Source organism: Zosterops lateralis (assembly GCF_965231275.1).
Source record: "Zosterops lateralis genome assembly, chromosome: 1".
NCBI classification, from domain to species: domain Eukaryota; kingdom Metazoa; phylum Chordata; class Aves; order Passeriformes; family Zosteropidae; genus Zosterops; species Zosterops lateralis.
This window is the reverse complement of record NC_139762.1, coordinates 129,239,672-129,264,197: the sequence shown is the minus strand read 5'-3', so window position 1 is coordinate 129,264,197 and position 24,526 is coordinate 129,239,672. Positions and strand designations below refer to the sequence as shown.

The 24,526-nt window shown below is 41.3% G+C and overlaps 1 protein-coding gene across 3 annotated transcripts in view; it reads right to left on the bottom strand.

The window, feature by feature from the left end:
• Positions 1 to 21,567, bottom strand: part of NIPAL2 (NIPA like domain containing 2) — a 53,331-nt gene extending 31,764 nt beyond the window's left edge. For 2 of the 3 annotated variants that reach the window (XM_083863717.1, XM_083863719.1), the window contains exons 1-2: positions 21,166 to 21,567; positions 3,827 to 3,895 (exon numbers count right to left, since the gene is read on the bottom strand). In XM_083863717.1, the coding sequence (XP_083719843.1) occupies positions 3,827 to 3,895; positions 21,166 to 21,291 (195 nt within the window). In that variant the 5' untranslated portion in view covers positions 21,292 to 21,567. Of the gene's footprint in view, positions 1 to 3,826; positions 3,896 to 11,123; positions 11,211 to 21,165 lie in introns of those variants that run through there. The other variant, XM_083863718.1, reaches the window with a different exon arrangement.
• Between the last annotated feature and the right edge of the window lie 2,959 nt (positions 21,568 to 24,526).

Here is a 24,526-nt window from a genome sequence, read left to right as displayed (position 1 = left end):
AGCAGTTGTGCTCTGAATCTGGAAACACCCAAAGGCAGGAGACAGGGCAGAATCAGAACCGTGGCAACAAACTGGGACAGGGGAACAGACAACAGGGCGTTCCTGTCTGTGAAACCTATCCTCACCAGAAATATACTTTGAAAATGAAAAAGACAGCACTTAATCACGTCTTCTGTAGGGAGAACTCTAAATTAATTAAATAGAATTTATGATTTGGCTACAATCTCCTGTTTGACCTTAGAAGGAGACCATAAGTAAAGCATTATTTTCTAAAGAAAAAACAGTTGGCACAGGTATAACATATACTCAAGTAATACTTCATCAACACTTCCTGTTACATGAAGAAGGTATCATTGGCACAAGTTGTAATTGTTTTTCCTCTGGCTGTACAGCAAGAACATGTATATAGCAAGACAATTTATCTTTGATCACAGTGATTTTCTGAAACAGAGTCCAGGCAGTCTCCGTCAAGAAAGCGTCATTACTGGGAATGATGCAATGTTTACTAAATTAATTCTGCAGATTATAATTTCCCTTCTCAAATTACTCTCCAGCCTTTCTGCATATGGGTCAAAAAAGGTGGAAATCAAATGATACAGTTATTACAGTACAAATGGTAATAAAAGAAATTTTTTTTTTCTATCACTCGGTATTTGAGTTTAGAAATCTCCCTGCAGAGCCTGGGGAGGTTGTAAAGGATTTTCCTCATACTCCCATCCTTCTCTGTAGGCTATTTGACAGAGCATGGGACAAACAGCAATGTCTGTAATAGTCAGTGCTCTTGTTGAGAAGATGCAGCACATGTTGCAACTTCGTGCTGTGGAACGTGTTCAGGGGATGAAATTCTAGGAAGAAGTTTAGTGCTCCAAGGAGAAAAAGAGCAAAAGGAAATCAAACTTGAGCCACAGACCTGGATGTTCTCCAGAGTAACATCCAGGATCTTCCATTTTTATAAACAAAACAACAAAAAAAGCCCAATAAGGATACAAATTAAATGAATATTAAATAATATTCAAATTATTATTCAAGAATCCAAGTTTCTGCCAAAAATTAAATAGGACAAATTCTTAAATGAATCCTGAGATGTATTTTCACCCCAGATTCTTGTAGGATTAACTTTTGAGGGCACAGTGAGATTGAAAATATGTGCAGCGAACACAGGAAGGTGAGCTCAGTAACTCCCCTACAGTCTTCTTTCTCCAGATGTCTGTCTTTGCACAGTAATGTGTACAAATGGCATTTAGGTGGAGGCTGTTTATAACTCAGCCAAAATACATTGCAAATGATGAGCTGTTCTTTAGTAGACAACCTGCTAGAGGGAAGAGAAGAAGGATAATGGACTACATGGTCAGAAAGAGACAGTAAAACAAAAAATACGGTCTGTTCAGTTAATAGGAGTGTGAAAATAAATATTGAGACTAGGGAAAGTCATTATTCATATTTAGAAGATACTGTTACTAAATAAATATTGAGATCTAGGGAAAGCCATTATTCATATTTAGAAGATAGTGTTACTAAATGGAGAAAAACCTAATTTAAAGGATTAAAAAAAGAATCAGTTTAAATTTTCTGTCAAATGGCAATGAGAGCCATTGGGTTTCCCTAATCAGCATTTAAAAAGCTGATAGTTCAAATCCAGTAAGGGCTGTTACTATTGCAAGTCAATAGAAGTCTGCTTGTATGCCTCAGCAGATGCCTTGCAAAGCATCTCTTTGGCACCCAGTACCCGCAGCAGACAAAAAATGAAACCTGAACAACCTCATTATTATAGCTAGACTGAATTTCCACTTCATCTTCACTTTTCTTCACTTCACCTTTACCTTTCCACTCCAGCTTCAGAGGTTTACCTAGCCCTGTCACCACCCGCAGCTTGGAACTCATGTTGGAGAGGCAGCAGTCATCTCAACTTGCCTACAACCTCTGGCTAAACATGTTTCTTTCTGGGTTTCTCCAGGTAGTGATGTTTAAATAGAAGGGATTCACTGAAGAACATTCTAGCTTTAATAAACTGGCTTACTATGAACAGAAGCTTTCATATTTCACAACTTTCTATTTCATCATTTACAGAAAAAGCAAGAAATAACTTTATATGAGACCTGTACAACTTCTAAAATACTAGCTAGCACAAATACTTATTCTGGACAATTTACAAAAAAATGTCTTCTGTGCTTTAAAAGCTTTTGTTAGAACACCTAAAAATACAATGACGTATGCAAGATACAGATTATAATGAAAAATTTAACTTTCCATTGAGTATGTACTCTAATTATTAAAACAGAAAGGATTTTATAATTGACATCCTACAATGCTTTACCACAGTTTTAAGGGGAACACCTCCCATTACTTTCATGATTTAAATTCTGTTTACTCAGATTATTTTATCTTAATTGCAGAAGAAAAACTAAATTGGCCAAAGTTGTTTTGGGGTCCAATATTGTAAAAACCTTTATGTCTTTATGCATTTATGGAACAGAAAGATGCCCTCCTTGATCTGCTGCTTGTCAACTCTTGTGAATGACGTGGTGACTGGCGCCATCTTGGCCACAGAGACCACAAAATGTTTGAGTTTAAAATCTTCATTGACAGGAGGAAAAGTGCAGGAAAACCTCAACTCTGTACATGAGGAGAGCAGACTTCAGGCTACTCAGGGAACTAGTAAGAAAAGTACCCTGGGAAATATTTCTGTAGTGCTGGGGTTCATTGTGCTGGTCACTTTTTAAACATCACCTCCTAAGGACACAGGAGCAGCAATTCCCCAGTGTCAGAAGTCAAGCAGAAGGCTGACTTGGTGAACAGGGATCTTCGTTTGGGTCTAAGGCAAGAAAGGAAGGTGTGTGCCCATGGAAGCAAGCTCAGGTGACTTTGGAAGAATACAGAGATGCAGCTTGACACTGCAGGGAAAATATTAATGTGGCCAAAGCTCAACTGGAGTTGAAGGTGGACAGAAATGGGGGAGACAATAAAAAGTTTTTTCAAATACATTAATGGCAAAAGGCAGCATAGAAGTAACATCAGCCTGTTACAGGATGAGGATGGGCACCTCACAAACAGGGACATGGACAAGGCAGAGGTGTTTAATGCATTCTTTTCCTCTGTCCTCAACACAGATGATGGATCAAGGGGATCTCAGTCCTCTGAGCTGGAGGACCATGGCTGTGAGAATGATCAAATCTCACCTGACCCTCAACTTGTGTGGGATCTACTACTCCAGCTGGATCCCTGCAAATCTATAGGGCCTGATGGGATTCATCCAAGAATCCTCAAAGTACTAGATGATGTAATTGCAAGGCCTCTCTCATTTGCTTTTGGGCAGTCTTGAGAATCTGGAGAGGTCTCAGCTGACTGGAAGCTGGTGAACATTGTCTCAGCTGGTGAACATTGTCCTAATTTTCAGGAAGGGCAAGAAGGGGAACCCTAGAAAATACAGACCTGTCAGTCTCACTTCAGTGCTGGTAAAATCATATAAAAGATTATTCTGGGAAGTACTGAAAAGCACCTGGAGGACAACGCAGTCATTAGTCACAGCCAGCACAGCTTCATGAGGAGAAAGTTCCGCTTGTCAAACCAGATTTCCTTCTGTAACAGGGTAACCCACCTAGCTGATCTATTTCCTGTATGACAATCACAGCACAGAACAGGTTGAGCTCCCGACAACTCTTAGTTCCTACCAACTACAGCAGGGCACACTGCTAGATTACAGTTAATGAGAGAGAGAAGGTTTATGAGATGCAACAACATTTGCATTTTGAATTTAATCAAAACCAAACTTCAATGTAAGTACTTGCTAAATTTAAACAACTCTGAATAAAGAGAAATCGTATCATACCTGTATATTCAAAGAGACACTGATGAGAAAATTTGAAGCAGCAGCAAGTAAAACTCCCAAGAGCTGAGCCTGCAAATCACAAAACAAAGAAATATAAAAATACTTTTTAGTTTAAGAACAATTTAATGGTGGTTTTCTGATAGCACATTATAACCCAATGAAAACCAAATTGTTGTACTTTTCAATCACTAAGTTCATGCTGCAGTGAGTAAAGGGGTAAGAAATACCTCTGTATAGTCAACTAGGGCTTAAGTAGTAAACAAGTGGGAATGTAAAGAGCATGACACTGGTTTTGCTGTTCTTCAGTGGAACACCTTCTTAAATCTCATGAAAGACAAAACTAAGCAGGTTTCAGTTGAAAACCACAAAAGGACCTGGTTTTTACATTATTCAGAAGGAAAATCATCAGCAATCAAACCATTCCTATTGGAACACAATTATCTTATGTGTTAACATATCCACTATTTGACAGGGCAGCCAGGAATATAGGTCTCCTGACAGTTTCTTTAATGTATTGTGTTATTTAATTAAATAATTTCCTATCAGACTGTCTAATTTTCAATAAGATTTGCAAGCTTTCTATGAAGCCGAGAAATGAAAAACATTCAAGCAGGATTCATTACTTCAGAAAGAAGTAATTTAAAGATGCCATTTCAGAAAGGTCAAACAACAGGTACTTGATAGAACTCCCTGTCCACTTTCAAAATGTTCTAACACATTGAAGCCATCCTAAGTTTATTAAAAACCGATTCAAAGTCACTTCTATAGTGCTTTGAGGAGCCCCATTAGCTTGTAGAGAAGACAAACATACCATCAGTTTTTATAAATAAGGTCATGGTAATATAACCCAGCATAACAACTCTTTCTAGGCTGTAAAGCAGCATCCAACTCCGTGCTTACAGCCTCAGGTTTCATGATACTTATCCAAGAAGGTCCCTTGGATAAGAAGGGCAACTCTGAACAGGCAATGCCTACAGGCCACAGAGACTGTTACCCCTCAACACTTATAAAGAGCAACATGTTGACCCAAAAACACTTGGAGAGGGGATTGTTGTTATGGCTAGATAGTTCCCAGACTAAGAAAAGGCATCCCCAAAAGTGTGAAGAAACAACAGCCTTATTACAAGTCAAATATTTAAGCCAAACAGCAGAATCCAACTGTTTCCAGCCCCTGTGTTTCTTGTAGTGGCTTGGAGTTGACAGGAGAAGCAGACAGCAGAACAGCTCTGAGAGAAGTGCTTGGCTGCCAGCCAGGTGTCACCAAGACATGACTGATGGGTCCAAAGGGATTCAGAGACAAGAATGCAGGAAGTGAGAGGGCTCCCTCTGCTAACTATTACAGCATCAGTGCCACAGCTTGTGTACAAGAAGCATTCAGTGAGAAGCATTACTCAAGATTTTAGCCCATAGCCTCTGGTGCATAGCCACTGCAGGTCCTTCCCCTCTTACATCCTCTCCCCGAGATCCTCCAGTGGGTGTTCCAGCAGCATGCCTTGGGCTCTCACACATAACTGTGTTTTTCATGCTCTAGGAACACACCTTGCTGGAGCCAGTGGGAAGTGTGTGATGTGACAGCAGAGTGCAGCACAGACGTCACTGCTGAGATCAGCACTCCCTGTTACAGAGACACAGCAGCCTCCTTCCACTCTGGGGAAATGCTCTCACATGGACACCACCCAGGCCTTAATGCTGTAGCATCAAATCCTGAGCACTCATCTTGCTCAAAGTTTGACCACTTCATCCCGCACACACAGCAGCTTCAAAAAACACCAACTAAATCAAAACTGTTTTCTTGCTACCAAAGACTTGGACTTTTTAAATGACAACATGCTCCCTTGTGAGGAGGTGGAGAAGTGGTCTTGTCAGCCTCACCATGAAGTGTTTAAGAAAAAGGAGACAGAAGGGAATAGAAAACAGAAACTGTCCCCTCATTTGCCCCATAATTTTATTGCAATTACATTAGTAATTGTAACAAATCCCCACTACTCCCAGCAGAGAACTCAGTCACCCTGTGGCTCTTTTTGTTCCAGAGGCTGATCTTGTCATTATGGCTGCACCTCTGGATGCAACCCCTTGCAGCTCTATCCTCCCAGTTTTCAATTGGGGGTCACAAACCTTGTACAGGGCTCAGTAGGCAACCAGCACACCAGGGAGGAAACACCACTGATCTTAAGCCAGACCACAAGAGGGTCTACATCCAGCTCTTGAATGCAGCTGGTGAACAGAGGATGAGGTCATGTGTTCTATTGGTCATCTAAAATAATGTGCTAAATCAGATCCATGTGTGGGTACTGATGATGACCTGAGTTATGTGCCTCTAGAGGCTGTGAATCAAATCTCCAGCAGTGGGTTTTCCAATGCCCTGCATCATGGGTGTCCTCCCCAGAACAGCAACTGCTTTTGCACTGCAGTGGTTGCTCAGATATCACTGTGGTACACATAAGATTTCTATCATGATGACCAGCCGGTGTCTGAACAGAAATAATCTTACAAAGGTCAATTCTCTCCTTGGAGAATCACAGAATGGTTTGGGTTGGAAGTGAGCTTAAATGTCATTTAATTCCAACCTTTCTGCCATGGGCAAGGACACCTTGTACTACACCATGTTGGTCAAAGCCCCATCCTACCTTGAACATTTCCAGGAATGGGGCATCCACAATTTCTCTGTGCAAACTGCTCCAGTGCCTCACCACGCCTATTGTGAAAAGCTTCTTCCTTGTATCTAGTCTAAATCTAATCTAAATCTTTTAGCTTAAAATCACTATACTGTGACACTCCTCTGTGCCTAACTTAAGGACCCTCCCGGTCTGCACATAAGAAAAAACAGTTCATGTGTACAATCAAGGCAAATGTGTAGTGGCAGGCTGGGCTCAAACCTTATCCTCATGGCTCAGGTCATTCTATTGCAAAGGCCACATGTTTCACCTGAGCGTTGCTGTTGGCATATATACTGCACTGCCTGCTCCAGGCTGACAGGTGTTAATGAGCTCTACTTAGCATGGTGATAGCACCCTGCTTCCAAACCCAGGCCTGGACAGACCGCTAAAGATTAAGAGCAGAGAACAATGCCCTAAGGAGGTCAAATATCACATGGATCCATTCAGGGAAATGAGATGAAAGTACAGTAACACCACGTAGCTACAGCATGGCAAAACTGTCTCGTGGGTTCATACTCACACATGCTTATATTAAATTTAAAAATGGGGGGAAATGCAGTAAAGAGGAAAATTACATTGCAAACATCTCAAAGCAGAGTGGATCTTAAATCAGCAGGCAATTTCTAATGAACCAGGGTTATCACATACAGCAGTGGTCAGAGAAAAAATAGGATAGCATATCTCAGGCTAGGAAAACCATACATGAATGAAAGATGACCTGCAACTGAACACAAATCACAAAATGGTTGCTATACTGCCCTGAAGGCCACCAGAGCCCTTCTGTTCCCATCTTATCATGTGAAAGGCTTCATTATTTGTGCAGTGTCTGCCATTTAATATCCTTCAGAGGCTAAAGGACTGGTGGAACAGCTAGTTTAGTAAGTAATAAACATGATATTCTCTGAGTTTCCAGTTGTGATATCCAGTTGTGATATCATCCACAGCACTGCAGAGCTTCCCACACACATGTCTCAAGACAAACCTCAGTTGGGGAATTCAGTTGCAGACACAACTTCAGAGCCATGGTACTACTTCAGTCAATTAAGGACTTCTACAGGAAAGAGCTTTAAATATTCAAAACTGTTGGCATAAAATGCAAGTTTCTTCATCACTGAAACATCTGTCTGAGCATACAGGCCCCTTTGTCAGACCCCAGATTTCAAACTGTTGACACATTCTTCCAGTGCTTCCAAATGCATGAGGCTTGTCACAGAAACAACTTGCCATTAAGTTTTCCAGAAAATAAAAAACAACAAAGAAATTTAATTTAGTTCACTTTGATATGTTTTGGAACAAGCCATGAAAGTCACCTACCCACTTTGAAGTCCTTCCTAGACAACCCCTGAGCACACTGACCATGGACTGAGATTGTGGATCTGCCAACATTTTACTTGGTAGCAAAACAGGCTTGAGGAACGCTTTCCTCTGGCCTGCCACCCCCTCACTGCCTCGCTTTAGTGCCTGAAATAACAAAACGTACCCAAAAACATCCAAAACATACCCAATTACTGTTATGTTCTTTATCAGCCACCTGCCAGTGTTTAACACTAAAGGCGGCTCAAAATTCACAATCCACAGCAAGGGTTTTAAACTGGTGACCCTGTGCAGTTTGCCAGGGGTGACACTGATCTGTACAAGGAGTGCCAGGGTAAATGAGTTCAAGAAATGACAAATTTACCTCAAGCAAGGCACCCTGAGCACTCACCTGGCATCCCCATCCCAGCCACATGAGGGTCCTGCAGAAGCTGGGGCATGGGGGAGGGAGGTTTGAGCCATCAGTCAGGAGAAATGTCACATGGAGTGGCAGCACACTGCTATTCAAAATAAGTGAGCAGCAGTGTGGCACATGGCTGGGTACGGTCCTGCTCCCAGCACTCAGGCAGGACTGATGCTTGTTTACCAGAGCACCTTTTCACATCATTCTGACAGTATCTTAAAATTACATTTTACATGCAAAGTCTCTATTTATTGTCAAAGTAAAATTAGGGTTTTATGGCAAATGAAAGCCAGGCTAAAATCTGTATCCTTGGCAATAATTCTAGTAAGTTTATCACTTGCAGACTAAAATCTGCATTGGAGACTCAGCTATATGGTGAAATGCAATTTATCCATATTACATGTGCATTTTCCTAAAGCACATTAAAGTGCAGTTGCCAGGTCTGTGAAATGAAAACTTAGAAAAAGGAACTTAATTTGCATTGACTAAAAAGGTATACACCATTATTTATGGAAACTTGCTGTGCCTATAAATTGAACTGATGAGCAGAAAAAACCCCAAACAATTTAAATGTCTGTTGTCAGCTCACACATCAAGGCTAGTTAAACTGTTGCTCCTATTTTTTCTTGATTTCTCTATGTATTTGTAATCTAAAGGTGTTCCCAACAAATTTAATGGCATGTACTGTTTCAAAAGCTGTGCACCATTTCCAATAACTGGGATTTTGTCAGACCTCAATGGATCTTATTAAAAAAAAAAGAAAAAAAAGGGGTGGAACATGTTCTAAACTTACAATTATGAGTTAACTCTGAAGCAAGAGGAATTCAGAGTCCTTAACAAAAACCATATTTTTCAAAGAGCTACCATGTGGAATTGGGAGAGGCTTATCATTTAGCTATTATTCACAGAGCTCTGGCTGTACTCACTACTTTACAGATGTATAAATAAAACAAGGTCCTTGTTCCAATGGTTTTCATAGTGCAATTCATATGCTCAGATATGAGTTAAGGTCCATATGAAGTACTGAAGGACAGCTGGAATAAAAGGGCAATTACCAGTGTAGGAACATGAAATGAAAATACATTTGATTTGTTCATTGTGACATAAAAGAAAAAGGAGCTTGTTCAATATATGAGAAGGAGAGAATTAAAACATTTGGCATCATCATTGTTAGGAATAGAGAGAAGAGACTTGGTAACTACATTACTTCACAAATTTAAAATATATCTTTTTCCAGAAAAGTGACAAATTGCAAAGGCTGGAATGAGAGCCTGGTAAGTTAGGAAAAGGTGGGGGAGCTTGAGAGGATAGAGTAACTACAGGCATGGAACTCTTTTATTTATCTCTGTGTTTTAATCACTTTCATGAGATCCTATTTATATTTATCACTCTGATTATTTTAATTAATATACATAGCAGGTAACAAACCAAGCTGGAGAATATGAACTGTGAAATAAAGCAACTAAAGTAACTTTTAATGTGCTTACTAAGGTTATATACAAACATATCCACCCACTGTACTGTTAACAAACCTAGAATCACTGAGTTATTTAAGTTGAAAAAGACCCCTAAGATAATTCAGTCCAATCATTAATTCAGTACTGCCAAGTCCACCACATAAACCCTAAGCACCACATCTACATATCTTTTGAACACCTTCAGGGATGGTGACTCAACCTCCTTCCTGGGCATTCTCTCCAATGTTTGAGAATATTTTCTGGGAAGAAATTTTTCCTACTGTACTATTTAAACCTTCTCTGACACAACCTGAGGCCATTTCTTCTTCTATCACTTGTTACTAGGGAAACAGAATCACCCACCTCACTACAACCTACTTTCAGGTAGTTTTAAGAGACCACTATGAAAGCAGGTTTTTTTTCCTTTTTGAAGAGTCAAAACCAAACCTCTCAACTTCTACATTTCAATTTCTTATTATCGGGTATGAAATCTTAAAACTAGAAATAAATGGGAGAATGGAGAAGGGGCAGAATGGATTTTTACACTGTTTCCATGAACAGCCTGTGATACTTTGGGACACTTTAGTTCCTGGGATATTTTGCTGCATAATCAAAGACCATTTTATGTTTTTAATAATATCTGCTAGATTGCAAATAAAAACCTCTCCCATGATTGTATAAAACCCTCAATCATAGCTGAAAACACCTTAATAAAAAAATTTCTCAAGTACCATCACATATCGTCTCCATGGCAACTACAGAAATTACATACCAGGAAAAGCAAGAATAGGATTATAAACTTTTGCCAGTTTCCAGGTCCCACAGGAGAACCAGGGAGGCAAGCTAGTGCTGCCTGACCAGCTTCTCCCACAAAATGGCCAGATGGCTTGGGGATACATTTCTATTGCTGCCCAGGAGCAGGCTTTCTGGATATTCCTGTTTGACCCAGGCTAATTCCTGCTGTACAAGGTAAGGTCCAAGCCAGACCCTCCAAGCCTATGAATATTAATCCCCAGAAGTACAGTCTGGCTCACACTGAGAGGCTGTGCTGTTCCTATCCCTGCTTAATGTAGCTCCCTGGACCCTTAAACTGAGAGCCAAGGAGGTGACACAGGGCTTATGGGAAGCTGGAGGCAAGCTCAAAAGGGAGCTATCTGAACAACTGAGTAAATAGTGCTTGGCTAGGCACAAGGAGTACTCTTGGAGAGATGTCTCACTCTGCATTTACACACAACCTCTGCATGTACACACAAATGTGCCTCCAAGCCAAGCAGAAAGAGCTCATTCCCTCTTGCTATTGTAGTACATGTCTTGCTGAAGTACAAATGAGCTATTTCTGACTCTACTTCAATCAGAAACAGAAAACCCTGACAGAAATGTAACCAGCTTAATACATTATTTAGCAAATCCTGAAAAGAATTTTTATATAAAAAATCTCCCTTTACCAGTTGAGAGGAATGGCATACCTTTTCCAGCATGCACCTCTCCAGCACCAGTTTTCAAACAAAGGCAGGCTTGTCTCCCATTCTAACTCAAATAATCTTCTGTTAGCTGTAACAAACCCTTCCTGTGATCTTCACATAAAATGCTTCTCCATGTCACATCCTGAGTGAACACGCTCAATTGTTGAAATACGGAGTCACCCATGTCAGACAGGGGTAAACACAGGCAGGAAATCACTGTGCTTCCAAGCCAGTGGCATTTCAGAAATATTCTAACAGGAGTAACAACAGGGCAGGGAAAAAAAACAAGACCTGACTGCATTTAGAATGAAGTTGGATCCATCTGTTAAAAGAATTACTTGATTTTATGGCAGGGGAAAGAGTAGCCCAAAGGCCCTTCCAGTCTGCTGTTCCTGCAAAGGAGGGGTGCTCTGCAATAGTTTCTTGCTTTCCTTCCTGCACCTTGTGCAACTTGGCTCTCCTGCTTTCATTTCCAGAGAGAGTGTTAATCATTTACAGATAGTTCCTAACGCAAAAAAAAAAAAAAAAAAAAAAAAAAAAAAAAAAAAAAAAGAAAAAAGAGTGGACTCCAGAAGGCAGAACCTTCTGCTTAGCAGCATTATTCATTTAAATATAAACAACTGCTAGATTATCAGTGGTGATCTAAAACAAGAGGTCCTGCACTCTCTGAAACATTCACACATATATAGATGGATGCATACACACAAACACACAGCTGGATGCTTTTAATTTGCAGATACTTATGTTCAAAACTGTAAGATGCAAATCTTGGAATAGAAAACTAAACTCTAAAGAAATGTCCTCACATGCAAGTTTCTTGCAAGGGCCTAAGAAATAGGCAGTGGGCTCATGTTTGCTTAGCTGTCTCCCTGTGACACACTGCAGCTGTACATTTTGACATTTTACTACAAAATGTTGTTTACTGGTTTAAAGTATAAAAGTATTATTAACATTTTGTAATCCATGGTGAATGCTGACATAAAGCGTAGGTGTTTAGTTCACAAAATCCAAAGCATCTACTTCATAGCTGCCTTCTGCAAGAGAAAACTAAAATGAGTGTAGCTGAAGGATCCCTTCTATGTAACTTTAACACCTTTTTATATGCTCTGTTGTACTTACAGAGATAACAAGGTGGTGGTGGTGGTTTTCCCTCTAGTTTTGAGTATTTTGGTCTTTCAGAAACTGTATCTTATGTGGATTCTCCAATATAGAACTTGCTGTCTTTTTTTTCATGCTATTTTAGCATTACTATAGGATATAATGGCTATAGAGCTTCCTCTTGACAGGGATTACTACAGAAATGGGGTCAGGAAGATAAATTACTTTTCAGGAATTAAAGAGATGAAGGAGAACTGAATATCCTTTTCATGAGCCAGATGCTATTATCTCTCACATGCATGCTTGTTAAACCATGCACTGCTTTTCAGTTTGTCCTGGCAGACTCTGATGTGTGGTTATCACAGCAGCCAACAGATCAGCCTCACGCAGCTGGAGCCCTCTTCCAGCAAGATGGGGGAGAAAATTGGAAGGGTAAAAGCGCAAAAACTTGTGGGTTGAGATAGAGACAGTTTAATAGATAAAGCAAACACTGCATGAGAAGCAAAGCAATATCAGGAATTCATTCACTGCTTCCCATTGGTTGTATAAGTGTTCAGCCATTTCTACAAAAGCAGGGCTCCATCATGGGTATGGTTACCTAGGAGTACCAGTGCCAAATGTCCCCTTTTTCTCTTTTCCCCTTGCTTTATATGCTGAGCATGATACCATATGGTATGGAATATTCCTTATATGGAATATGGGTCAACTGTGTCCCCTTTGGGCTTCTTGTGCACCCTACACATTGATGGGGCCATATGAACAACAAAATACACCTCAGTGCTGTGCAAGCACTTTTCAGCAGTAACTAAACATCCTGATTGCTAGCAATACTTTATTAATCACAAATCCCTAATATAGACTACATAAATTACTATGAAGAACATTAACTCTGGTGAAAACCAGTACCATAGTCAAGAGCTAGAGCTAGAATGTTGACCAGGTGAAAGCTGCTGTTATTTGCTTGATCAAAGTTTCTGCAGACACTACAAGCTTGGCTCTTGACATGATGACTGAGCCATTGCTGCATGATAACACAGACACTGAATGAAAATGTTCATGGTGCTTTAGTCACTGCTGGGAGCAAAAGATTGTTACTAAAAGAGAGAGAAACAGAAGAAAGAAAATAATGTGATAAGAAGTCAATAAATGCAAGAACCTTGTGACAATTACAAAGCAGAAAAAAATCCCCAAACCCACAGCAATACCTCCAATAAAAATGGAAAGGGAACATTAAGAAATAGTATGTTAGAGTCATAAAGCAAAGTAAATGGAGTCATGATCTATCTACTCCCAGGCTGGAGCCCAGAAAATTATACTAGATTTTACTTGTGAGTAAATTGTGTGGGTACAAGTCTGTTATGCAAATAAACCCCATATTTTGGTTGTTTTTCACAGGAACATCTTTACAGTGGAGATATCCTTGGCTGTTGAAGAAAAAGGCTTCAAGTGCAATCTGTATCAGCTGGCAAAATTACTTTATTTCCAGAAGGATGACATTGTTAGCTGGTACTCTGGTGGAGATTTCAGCTCCCATGAGGCTGATTTGATTTTAGGGAATTGAATGTCAACAAGAGGCAGACTTCTCCATAAAGAGATACGCACTTCAATGTTTCTACTTCACCTCAGCCACCACAAAGAACTCCTGTCCAGGAGCCAGTATTTGTTTTGCTCTGAGTCATTGTTTTTGTGCGTGGAGGGACTTCCTCCAAACCTTGCACTTCACCATAGACCTCTACATTACAGGGTTATTTCTGCAAAACACAGCAGGATACAAAGGGAAATATAGCCAGAGAGTGGCTGTGTGCCTCATCCAAGAGTTAAACTAGTGATTCTGTGATTTTTTGCTATCATAGTTTCATAATCTCTCTTCATTTCCCCATTATGGGCAAAACAGTTCATATCACCAAACAAGGCCAAAGCTTCTGGCATAGGTGATGTAAATCAACCATGAACGTCATTGAGGAGAATGGAGTTACACTAGTATTACCCCAGTTTAAGCAGCACACATTTAGTTTGATATTGACTATTTACTTTTGAGCACACTGCAAATATCCCTTTCTTAAGAGCACTGCTCCAGGACTGGTGTTGATTCACACACCAACTGGCTGTTCTTTGAAGCTTCTGGCCACATGTTTCAAAGTCCTTATTAGTCAAAGCATGGTAAGCATATCTCCCAACTGCTCATATTAGTGAACACTATTATTCTGGGACAGTCCATGGTGACATTATAAATATGAGCATAACAGTTTATGCATGTCATCAAAACTCCAAATAAAATAATCACAGTCTTAGTTACAAGTCAAAGGTCCTCACCTCCCTTATGACTGAAGTGCACAGTCTGCTGTTTGTTCATCTTTCTAAAGCCTTGGGGTTTGAGTTTTGTCAGATTTCTGCTTGAGTAATTTGGGTTTTTTTGATTCCTTCAAAGAGGACTTAATCAGATATAGCAGACTGTTGGAGACAAGCAAAGATAAGATTCAGACATCTTTTTAATCCATGCCCAAAGCAGACTTTTGAGACTACAGTAAAAGAAGGATCATACTTAAGCTCCGAAGAGCAAGGAAGTCTTTGGAACACAAAATCATAAGGGGCTGGTGTTACACGTGAGATTTTACATGAAAGACAATTTTCATTTTAAAAATTACATCAATGAGTATTTTCCTGTCAATTTGCCCACACGAAGTGCCTCATCAAGGAGTCAAATGAGTGCTAGGGCAAATGAAGCAGCAGAAACACAGATTCAAGGTGGGAGCAACACTACTCCTTTGTGTGACAGCAATGTCCTAGATCCACACAGCAACCTCACGAATTCTCAGGAACAGACAGGTGTTGGTATGAGCCAGACTTTCACCCTACATCTCTTTGCAACTCACAGACATGCTGTGAGACTTGAAAATCAACACAATGGCCACAGCAAATTTTATTTGAAGTCATTGCTTGTAAACTAGTCTAGAAGATGGGAACGGGAAGGCTAAAGCACTACACTGAGCCAGGCACCTCCAGAGCAGCAGAGAGATTCAGATTCATCCTATGAGTCTTTCCCACTCAATGCTGACTAAAGGAAGAGGAGAACTCACCATGGTCTGCTGGCTCCATAGTTTAAGCTCCCTAGTCAGTGGCTAAGCTGGATATCAGACATAGCCTGCACTATGCACCCCATTTTTCTGTAACATACCATTTTGAAGCAGTCCAAAGCAAAACTAAATTATGCACTAGGTAGGATATGTGTAATTAGTGACTCAAGTTTCTTTGCATCTGTCCTCTGCACCCCACTCTCTGACAAATGACAAGTATTTTAATGTTCCTTACTGCCCAGAAATTTCCTTATTAACATTCTCATGCCTCTTAAAACAGATGAGTGTAATTACAAAGCTCCTGTTTAACTTGCAGTCACCTCAATAATCAGTAAAAAAAAAAAAAAAAAAAAAAAAAAAAAAAAAGGAAAAAAATCAAATGTAAATGTTCTTTAACATCCTCTGAAAAAAAAAAAAAAAAAAATTATTTTACCATAGCATCAGCTGGGAAGGGAAGCATTGAAAACAGTCTGAGATTTGTGAAAAATAGCCCAGTGAGAATCAGACAACAGACACTGGGACAAGCTATAGCTTGTGCTTTGCATAGCCTCAGCACTGCAAGAGCATTCATTTCCAGTGAGGTGTCCAGAAAGAGCTACCAAGACTTCTTCAAAATGAATTGTGAGGTATCAGCCTAAATAAAAGGGTTTTGCTCCCCAGCTTCTGTTGTCTGTTAGGCAAGAAAACACTCCTGCAAGCAGCTCTGCCAGCAATGCTGAAGAGAATAAAATGTCCAGAATAGATGGCCTGTGAGCTCACCCATCATCAGTGTTTGCTTTGAGTCTGTATGCCCCAAGCTCAGAATGCAGAGCTGTTGGTTTGCTGTTCTCTGCTGCCTGGCACCACACTGGGTCATGGGCACATGACTCCTTCCAGGCTTTGTAGGCGGACCCCAAGCAGGGTACTAGAGGCCTGCCAATAACACATACTAGAAAATTCTCTTCTGGAACCCAGAGAAGTGCCTGGTGGAAACCAGGTAAGCAGGTCACTCCTCAAGCATGCTTAGAAAACTGCATACTGCTTCCAGTCTTTGGGCTACATTCCCACTGTTCCAGACCAGCCTCCTCTACATTCAAAGGTATAAACAGCTCCACAGTTTACTCCCACTCTGCTTGCAGTGATTGATGGAAAAACCCCTATATTTCCCTATGGAATTTGAGGGCTGGGATGATACAGACATGCTTACAGTATTGTGCAAATGGACAGGCAAGGGGTAATGCTTTCCTGTACTTATTTCCCTTATCTTTGAGTAATGCGTAAGTTCCCAAGAAGCAGCTGATCCCTCTTTAAGCTGGAGGCTGCAGTCTACAAGCTGTGTGCTCATTTCACATCTTTACATCTGCAGGGACAGTTGATGTTCAGTACAGAAGAATGGATGTATGAAGCTGAAAAAAGATATGGGCAATATTTTCTAACCAGCATTCAATTTTGCCTTCTTGTGTCAGCTTCTTGGTCACACTAAAGCTAATCAAAACACAACCCTCAGCAGATCAGACCTATAGCTCTGGCAGAGCCTGGGAGCTTGTGTGCAAGCTGGCCCAGCTGACAGTCCTGCATTTAAGAGCCAAAGCCACAAATTGTTTTCTAGCAGACACTAGTTAAATGGGCACTAAACCATGGAAAGTTGCTGGATTCTTGACAGCAGCAGAACAACACTGGAAAATCATGCAATGCTTCTTGCTTCTAGCTGCAATGGGCAGAAAGTGAAACATAGGAGATTCCATCGGAACATGAGGAAGAATTTTTTACTGTGAGGACTGAAGCAGGCTGCCGAGAGAGGTTGTAGAGTCTCCTCCTCTGGAATAATTCAAAAGCCTTTTGGACACAATTTCGAGTAATGTGCTCTAGGGGGCCCTACTTGAGGAGGGAGGTTGAACTAGATGATCACTTCCAACCTCACCCATTCTGTGATTGTGGGTTTCATTATAACATTTAAATTTTTAATTCCCCTGTGAGAGATTCAAAAAAGCTGTATTTGGAAGGCTGAACAAAGTCCTCTTCCTAAGTTTTATTAGGGCTGAAAATAATATACGTTTCCCTAATACCTAAGAAATGGTATGCATTTTCTCCCAAACACATTTCCCAGTAAGATAAAGGAAACTGAAACTGCACAAACTCTGAAATCTGACAGGTAAAGACAATAGGATGGAATAGTCAGTGTTTTGATACCCTTGCTTACTTTCAGTGAACAGTTTTAGAATAAAGACCTGAAGGGATAGTGTTCAACAGGGAAAACTTCACTGCAGTCTTCAGAGATAAGTACACTAGCAGAAAGCTGAGTGAGGACATTTGTGTCTACTTTCTCCATGCTCAGGGACTGGTTTACTGATTAACCTGAAAAAGCTAACATCTGGCGCAGACTGGAGATTGAGGTATCCTACAGAGAAAATAGCATTAAAAACCCCAGGAGGGTGTGCCTTCACTTTTAACAGCCTTTCTCTTCCTTCTTGCATAGGAGAGATGGCCTGATTGAAACCCACTTGTGCCGTGACCATGCTGCCTTCTGATGCCCAGCCACACTTCCTATGGACACTTTGACTTGCTCTAGAGCTTTTCCTAATTGAAAGCCATGTTTGGAAATGTCATTGTTTAAGTGTTAAAATGTCTTGCTGAATGTTTGTAGGGATATACCATGACAACATTTTTATCTGGTGATGGTGCCAGCTAAAGAGACCCTCACTTTTTATGGGGTGCCTCCTCAGCCAAGGCAAATGGAGAGAAAATCTTTCTCTCCATGGAGAAAGACAGCTCCCTGTCTTCCTGCCTTGGGTCCGCCACAGAACAGGTGAAGTGGCCCCCATGGCATCAGTACCAGCAGGCACTGTGCTGCCCGGGAAAAAAACGGGACCAAATGATGCTCTCACCTTGCTGAGGCTCAGTAGCACTGGACATCAAGTCCCGAGTAGAGAAGGGAGAGTTGAAGCACTGAAGATGTTCTTGAACAGAATGAGCTAAAAACCTCAATTGTGACATTCCACATAAAATCTAGATTTCATCTATATGATAGAAGGTAGAGTAGAAAGACATCTACAAGAATCTGCTTAATCTGTGGGATTTCTCATCACACCTGATAGCAGCCACCACCACTGGCTGATGAAACCACACAAGGGATCAGGCACATACTCACAATCTGACAGGCAGAGATAGACTGTGAGGGGACAAGAGGCCATAGATCCTTCTCAAGGAACTGTCAGCATCGTCAGCCTCTAAATACAGAGCAGAAATTATTTATTCCTACAATGCACAAAATAAGACAATATTTTGAGGTGGCTGTCTAGGCAGCCAGTAATAACTCAGAGTCTATGAAGGCAAAAAGGGAAAAAAAAGCAGAAGTGGAATAAATTCCTATCTCTGGCTCAGCTTCTGCACTTGAAAAACTACACAGAATGTCTACACACAACAGACATGTGAAATGTTGAGTAACAAAAGAGTCGTTATGGGGCTCTGAGTAATATTGTCTAGTGGAAGTTGTTCCTGCCCATGGCAAGGGGTTTGGAACTAGCTGACCTGTAAGTCCCTTCCAATCCAAACTATTCTATTATTCTACTACATCTGAGTCTGTGACTGTTCTCACCCAGCTGTTTTCTCCTACTCTGATACAAAGTCAAACCAAGATCAATACTGCAGATAATAATCTCAACTAATCCTGCAAATTGTTTTTGTCCATAAACAACAATATTGTAAATAAGTAAAAACCTATAAGAAGTCCTGAGGGAAATAAAAATGTATTACACTGAGGCAATTACATACACTTTCTATTAAGCAGACAAAGCCCACATGTTGTGGCTTCCTACACTCATTACTCCAGCAGACACAAAAATACTACAATATGAGTTTGCAGGAAATACTTCAGGTAACTAAGTACATATTTCATCAGATTTTATTGCACTATTAAACACACTCATGTCCCATAACACACCATGCCTATACAGGGAGGGCTGTGGGAGCATGCCTTGCATGTTGCTGGTTTCAGAGATGCAGCTCCTCAAGCAGTATCAACCAAGCTATATCCACATTGATGCTAAGGAGAAATCCTACTTCCACCTTTTTTCCCCCATGGCCATGTGTGCCCCCTTCTATCCTTATGCCAACAGCTAGCATCCAATCAGCCAGATCAGGGGCCTCTCAGAATAAGCCCAATTAAATCAAAAGACAAAGAAATGTAATTCCAACAAAAGAAGCATTATACTATACAGCCACGTGGACATGGCCACTTTAAGTTTTTCCAGGGAGCTGAGTGTTACAGACATCATTGAAGGCCTACTCTAATGCATGGCTTTCCCTAAAGAATGTATCAGGTCTGCTGATCCTGTGTGGATGTGTCTGATGCCCATGTGGCACTGGGCTACCGCAACTGGCAGCTGTGCCAAGCCCCTCGGGTCTAGGAGCTCTTGAAAGGGGATCTCACCCTTTCACCTCCTGATGGGGTTGAAGGGGCTGAAAAATACTCCCCCAAAAGTAACTCCCCTCAGCTGTCTTGGGATGCTCCCAGGCAGATCAGAGCCAGTGCAGTTATGGTCTCTTGTAGAGGGAGAAAACGAAGAGCTCCTTTTCAAACCAAGAGGATGAAATTACCTCAAGAAAAGGGGAAGGGAAAGACCTCCTGTGTGAAGACTCGAAAATGGGATGATCCACTGAATCACAGCCAGGATAGCCATGAATGGGAGGAGGAAATTTTTTCTGAGGCATCCAAGAATGTAAAATGTGAAAATGGGGGTGGACAGAAGAATTTAACTGTTGGGAAAATAAAGGTTGGCATCAACACATGACTTAAAGTAACCCATTACTGCTCCAAAGCTACAATTAAAGTAAATAAAAGAACAGAATATCAGTCTCAACCACAGACACCCAAGCAGCTCTAAAATATTATCAAGGTCTACCCAGAAAACTACCATATTTAAAAACCAGCAATACTCATGCAACAACCCCAAGGAGTACAGGAGCAGAACTGGGAGGTTTTCCAAGGAAACAAAAAAGCCCCACCTTGACATGCAGGTGGATATACCCATGCCAAGGGAATTCCTGTTGCTGCCATCTTCTTGGCAGCTGAGCAAGCTCACAGCCTTGGGACCCTAATTCACAAACCCACAGTAAAACCATTGGCTCCACTTTCTTGTCTTCCAATAAGAGACACCATCTCTGGTCCCGGGAAGCACTGCCACCAGCCATCAGGCAGGAGTCCTGCTGCACCAGGGACCTGTGCACAGGAATTCTCAGTTTTCCTTCACTCAGAGAACATGGGGCTGAAAAATGCACCCTGACAAATGGATACACACTCAGTAGCAAATGCTAGTGAATCCAGAGGGGAAAGGTTTTGGGACCTTCTTTAGGCTATCACCTGCTACTGGGCTGCTCCTAGAAAAAGGAGAGCAGCTAGTTGCAAGCCATTTTATGCACAACTTATAACAATACTTTACATCATGAAAAAGTGGTTTGCCTCTTATGCAGAGAAAATTGAGAATGTTGGGTATCCTTCCATGCCTTCTGGTTTGTGAAACAAAAAGCAGAGAAAAGGTAAAGGGTTTAATCAACCTCCAATTCATTTTTATTTTTAGCAGATGTTTCAAATTGCTAGTTATTCAGTCTCTCTTTTGCAGTTGCCTAAATCCATTGTCAGCACTGACAGTGACAGAAACACAGATGACAAAATCCAGTGATGCTCTAGCACAGAACAGAACAGCCCTGTCCAGCTCCTGCTCAGAAAGGACTGCTCAGAGGGGCAGCAAGGGCAGGCTGAACAATGGGGTGAAGAGGGAGCAGAGCCAGCAGCAAGCAGGTGCTGGAATGGACACAGAGGACATAGGAAAGAGGCTGAAATTAATAAGACTCTCCCCAAGCCCTCTTGTTCCTGGTGCTGCACAGTGGGCACTTACCTTGTGTGTGCTGTACCAGGGGCCAGACAGGGGCCCACTCCCAGTTCCCTGTCCCCCAAAGGATGCATTCCAGGATGCATGGGATGATGTCCATGACCCTGCCCTCGGGCCCCAGCCACTGGCCATGCCATGCACTGTCACAGCAGTGGGGAGGGGTGGCTGTGAGGAGAGGCAAACAGGATGTGGACGTGGCACTCCCTTCCTGGTGTGGGGAAGGCTCCTCACACGGGTCACTCTGCACACAGGTGTGTGCGGGGGGCTGCAATTGCTGGTGTGCACCAGGACACCCTTAGCTGGGGAGGAGCTGGAGCATAGGAGAGGAAAGGGAGCTAGACAGAAGATTTTGCTGCTCCTTCCCAGGGCATTCAGGTGCCTTTTTTTCTGTCTCTGACTTCCCCAATGCCCCACCCTGCTCTGAGGAGGGAGCCTGGGAATTTAACTCCTTCAAATCAGTGCCTAAATCTAATGGTTAAGTATTAATCCCTTACTGCTAGATTGCAAAACTTAGAAGTTGTTGTTTCCAAAGGCAGATAGTCACTTACATTTATTCTTACTTATGTCCTGTATTTTTCTATTCTAAGTATTTCCTGAACAGCTTCTTTGCAGGAACTTCAGGCAATGTGTTTGTTCCAAGTCTGTGGCTTTATTAATTCTTTCTCTTAGTTTTGATTTGATCATTTATTCTTCTGGGGAAAACAAAGACTAAACAAGCTCATTAAAGGGAGAGTAGAGCTAGCAAGGTAGGAGCTTGGTAGAATTACGCAGGACAGAGGCAGGCTTCTAGAAGGTCATAGAAAGGAATATTAAGACACCACATCTTCAGGCTCTGGACAATACAACTGCATGCAATCCAGAGAGCTCACACTCTACCTTGGAGGAACTGACTTGTATTAGTTCATTCCATTGCTTAGCTGGGTTTGAAAACACTTAAAGTCCTGAGAATTATTGCAGCAGACAAGGGTCAGTGGGCAGTTATTCTGCTCCCTGCTGAAATTGTTTTCTCCTACTCTTAAGAAGAACTGGCATTGATTGCTTAGTCCCAGTATGGCCCGTGGTCCTACCATCAGCAAGATGCATTGAGAGAGAACAAGTCAGCGTGCAGGATAGCAGGCTGGGGACTGAGCTTCCAGCAGGCAAGGAGATAGGATCCCTAACAGAAATGAGCAGCAGCAAAGCTGACTGCCAGTATGATTAATTTGGTCAAAAATAGAAGAAATCACACACAATTACAGGAAAGAAACAGAATTTAAATTAATACTTTCCAACTTGAACGCATAATGTCTTAGCCACAAGGATGTTATTTGAATCCAGACAGAAAATGATATTGAAAAGGCAGAACTGGCAAAGCAATGCTTCAGTTAGATGATGATATAACACCCCAAAATACAAAATCTTGCCTTATAGCAATAAATGTTTTGTTCATGTGTGTGGCCTAACTTGAAATACCAGTTTCTGTGATCACAGCTCCAGTGAGTTCTTTGTAAATATTGGAATTAGCTGCAGCCATGTATATATAGACACACTGGAAAAAAACATCTCCAGTATTTCATGGCTGTGTAAATTGCTGCAGATTATTTTTACAGTGTTGTGTAATTATTCTCTGTAGTCTAAGCTTACATTATAGAAAAAAATTCTAGGCAATCTGGGTTATGGTTGCAAAAAAACAGTGCAGTGAAACTGGAGTGTAAACTGCTGCAATGATATTTGCCCCATCCAAAGAGAGTTGAAACAATAGCCCAAAGGGAAGTGTGAAAGGACCCATTCTTCTAACTGGAGCGCTAAACTGGAAGTCTGCTGACAATTTAAGTGTCAACATCAGCTACTTCATGGCGGATCGTTTGAACAGAAACACCAAGCTAATGTTCTTATTTGTCATCCTCAATTTGCACTTGTTGTATAGCAGATCCTGGGGTGAAGAGGAAAAGCAGAAACGATTGTCAAAGGTTGCTAAGCTGAGGAAAGTTCCTCCATTTCTCACCCTTCTTCACACAATTACCTCTGCCCCAGATCAAAATAGGAAGCAAAGGGGTTGATACTCCCCCAGGCTAGATAAATTGTCTTTGGTAGCCAAAAGCCACAGTGGTCCCTACCAGCCTGCCAATGACCTTTGCAGTATGGTTCTCTGTTAACAAAAATGCCCAGATTGGTAGGAGATTGAAAAGGAGTGTATGAGGAGTGGGAGGAGAGGAGCAGCCTAAAATAGCTCTTGGGGACAGTCGCTGTTGTTTTGCTTCATTCTTGTTTATTCACTGCCTAAAATAAAAATGTGACTGTGGTTGTCTCTTGCATAAGAAAGCTACTGGAACAGGTTTTCTGTAATGCTGTCTAAATGAAGCCCTTGTTGAATTGTTTTTGAAGTTGACCTAACAGTGACAGATAGTTGTTCCACAGCTGGGTCCAGACATACCCACTCTGTCTAAACATGCCAGGGCACTTGTGGCATCCTCTACTTATTAAAGATCTCTGATTGTCTTGCATATAAAACTGCTATTCAGTTATCCAGAATATTTTAACTTTTCTTTACATTGTAAGCCAGCCTTATTAAAATATTAAAGAATATTTTAAAAACTATTTCAGCTCAGTTACTACCCTCCATTAGGAGAAACAACTAACTATGTGCCAGAGTCTCTATACTTGTGCATTTCTATTTTCAGGCTAAAAGTGATGTTGAAGTATTTGGCATAAAGGTTTCTAGTCCTTGGGACTGGATCATGAGGAAATGTTCCGTGAAGTGGAAGCAGAAGATGGGACCTGCAGGGGGTTTTAACTGAGAACATTATTCCCAGTGGTGCATAGCTATGCTGAAAGTTTGTTCCCAAAGTCAAGTTCCATTTGAGGGTCTTTCAAATCAGGTGTGTCCACTGCCATCTGGGCCAGCAAAATAGACTACAGCCACTTGAAAAGCATCGAAATAAAAGGCATTTTCAGTGAGTATCACGATACATTAGCAAGGTCACATCATTGGGAATATGTGCAGAATGCACCATATACAAATATCTGTTTGTATATTTTTGGTTGTTGTCTTGGTTGTACTGTGGCAAAACAGAGGTAGCTCAAAAATACCTCAATAAAAGTGTCTTCAGAAAAGTGACCTGATTTGCTGTTGCTGGATCTGTCTGTTTTCACACCTGGGCAAAGGCAACAGGTGTGCAGATTTTTGTCTCTCTGTGGTGGCTGACCAGGTCAGTATCAGGACAGGAGTGTTTCTCCCTGTAATAGCACCTCACTCCCTTGGAGTAGCACCTGTGAAGATGGAGTAGATGCTGCTTGAGTTGGTTTGCTGAAAAATCTCAAGGCTGGTTAAACAGAGTAATCTGTAAGGCAGCAGTCTTTGACTGTTCTCATTCTATTGCCACCATTT